This window comes from Engystomops pustulosus, chromosome 1 (genome assembly GCF_040894005.1).
Source record: "Engystomops pustulosus chromosome 1, aEngPut4.maternal, whole genome shotgun sequence".
Taxonomy (NCBI): domain Eukaryota; kingdom Metazoa; phylum Chordata; class Amphibia; order Anura; family Leptodactylidae; genus Engystomops; species Engystomops pustulosus.
In genome coordinates, this window is record NC_092411.1 from 99,494,653 (window position 1) to 99,497,441 (window position 2,789).

Sequence of the window (2,789 nt, forward strand, 5' to 3'; positions counted from 1 at the left end):
ATGATCCACCACATCCCAAAGATGCTCTATTGGATTGAGATCTGGTGACTGTGGAGGCCATTTGAGTACAGTGAACTCATTGTCATGTTCAAGAAACCAGTCTGAGATGATTCCAGCTTTATGACATGACGCATTATCCTGCTGAAAGTAGCCATCAGATGTTGGGTACATTGTGGTCATAAAGTGATGGACACGGTCAGCAACAATACTCAGGTAGGCTGTGGCGTTGCAACGATGCTCAATTGGTACCAAGGGGCCCAAAGAGTGCCAAGAAAATATTCCCCACACCATGACACCATCACCACCAGCCTGAACCGTTGATACAAGGCAGGATGGATCCATGCTTTCATATTGTTGATGCCAAATTCTGACCCTACCATCCGAATGTCGCAGCAGAAATCGAGACTCATCAGACCAGGCAACGTTTTTCCAATGTCCAATTTCGATGAGCTTGTGCAAATTGTAGCCTCAGTTTCCTGTTCTTAGCTGAAAGGAGTGGCACCCGGTGTGGTCTTCTGCTGCTGTAGCCCATCTGCCTCAAAGTTCAAAGTACTGTGCGTTCAGAGATGCTCTTCTGCCTACCTTGGTTGTAACGGGTGGCGATTTGAGTCACTGTTGCCTTTCTATCAGCTCGAACCAGTCTGCCCATTCTTCTCTGACCACTGGCATCAACAAGGCATTTCCGCCCACAGAACTGCCGCTCACTGGATGTTTTTTCTTTTTCCGACCATTCTCTGTAAATCCTAGAGATGGTTGTGCGTGAAAATCCCAGTAGATCAGCAGTTTCTGAAATACTCAGACCAGCCCTTCTGGCACCAACAACCATGCCACGTTCAAAGGCACTCAAATCACCTTTCTTCCCCATACTGATGCTCGGTTTGAACTGCAGGAGATTGTCTTGACCATGTCTACATGCCTAAATGCACTGAGTTGCCGCCATGTGATTGGCTGATTAGAAATTAAGTGTTAACGAGCAGTTGGACAGGTGTACCTAATAAAGTGGCCGGTGAGTGTATATATATATATATGTATATGTGTAGAAAAAAAACATCTAAGTACCCATTTATTGGATAACAATTCTATCTCCAGCTAAAATATCCTCGTATGGCCTGTGTGACTTGGCTGTTTCTTAATGTATAGATGAAAGGGTTCAACATGGGTGTTATTATTGTGTTCAGGACAACTGCCAATCTGTTAAAGTCAAAGATAAATCCCTTAACATAGCGAAAACACATGAGGATTGAGCCCGTATAGAATATGAAAACAAGGATAAGGTGCGATGAACAAGTTGAAAAAGTCTTCCATCGCTGTCCTGACTTTATATTAAAAATTACTATGATAATGAGTGTATAGGATACTGCAATACATACAAGTGACCCAAGAACAGTGAAAGAAGATTCTATGAGAACTAGAAGCTTTATAAGGCTGGTGTCTAGACACACAAGTTTTAGAATTGGACCAATGTCACAAAAAAAATGTTCAATAACATTAGAATAACAAATTGGTATGTTGTAAGTAATAATAGTCGTAGGTAAAGTATCTACAAAGCCAAATAACCAAGAAAATATGGCAAAGTAGATGCATATTCTGTGATTCATCACAGTAACATAATGTAAAGGTTGACATATAGCTACATACCTATCAAAAGCCATAAATGCCAGAATAAGAAAATCAACAGAAGCTAAGACAAAATAGAAATAGCACTGCAAAAAGCAACCCCAGTGGGAGATTTCACGGTTTCCAAATCCAACAATGGAAAGAAATTTTGGTGTGACTGTTGTAGTGACACATATTTCTACAATGGACAAGTTGGAAAGAAAGAAATACATGGGAGTGTGGAGACTCTGATGTTGTAAGATAGTAGATATAATGAGAATATTTCCAGCCAAAGTAATTAAGTATGAGGCTAGAAGAAGGAAGAAAATGATGACCCGAAGAGATCCAGAATAATGGAATTCTGTCAGAAGAAAAAAACTGGTGGAGTTCAACATTGTCAACAAGGTTTGGTTTCACAGTGGTCCATGTTACGTGCTTCGGAAGGCTAAACTAACAGGAGATTATTCTTGAAACTTGAAATAATGAGAGACAAAAGGCATATAATAAATTATGAAGACCACCCCGAATCATCATGTATTTTTCAGAATAAGTAACAATTTTTTGTCTGTATCTCAATACTGCACAAGGATTGGATTTTTATTATCATGAAAAGAATTGTGTGTGTGTTTTTTAGACTCAGTTACTAGATCTTTTTCTAAGTATAACCAAGATAAATAATATTGTACATATCATATTAAAACAATGATCTGGTGAGGTTTATCAAACCTGGTTCAAAGGAAAAAGTGCTGCTTACATTTTCAAAATTACATCTGGTGAATGAAAGCTGGAATAAGTTAAATCAACTGCTTCATTTTTCTTTTTTACAAGTTTTGACATACTTGCCCCCCCCCCACCCATAACATTGTGATTGTATTATTTTCTTAAATACAATTTCAAAATGGTTAATTAACTGTGAATTAAAATGGCATACAAATGTAAAAGTTTACATATGGCAATCCAATTCAGATAATTCATTCTGTTACCATAAAAACATTTTTGTGTCACGTTTTGGCAATTGTTTGGATCTGTAAAACTTATTCCATTTTAAGTTTTAGTGTGATTCATGAATGACAACTGTTTATGAAACAATGGAAAAAGAACAGCCCTTAATATATGGGCAAGCCCACCAACTGTCTCCATCTCGGATTTTCTTCTACTTTATCCCTGTTGGATTGGAGAAAGGCTTTTCTGGG

General features: G+C 38.3%; 1 protein-coding gene across 1 annotated transcript; it reads right to left on the bottom strand.

Moving 5' to 3' along the window:
* Positions 1 to 1,079: 1,079 nt before the first annotated feature.
* LOC140117373 (olfactory receptor 6J1-like) lies at positions 1,080 to 1,991 on the bottom strand. The gene has a single exon (XM_072134098.1). It carries the CDS (start codon positions 1,989 to 1,991, stop codon positions 1,080 to 1,082), a length of 912 nt encoding a protein of 303 aa, XP_071990199.1.
* Between the last annotated feature and the right edge of the window lie 798 nt (positions 1,992 to 2,789).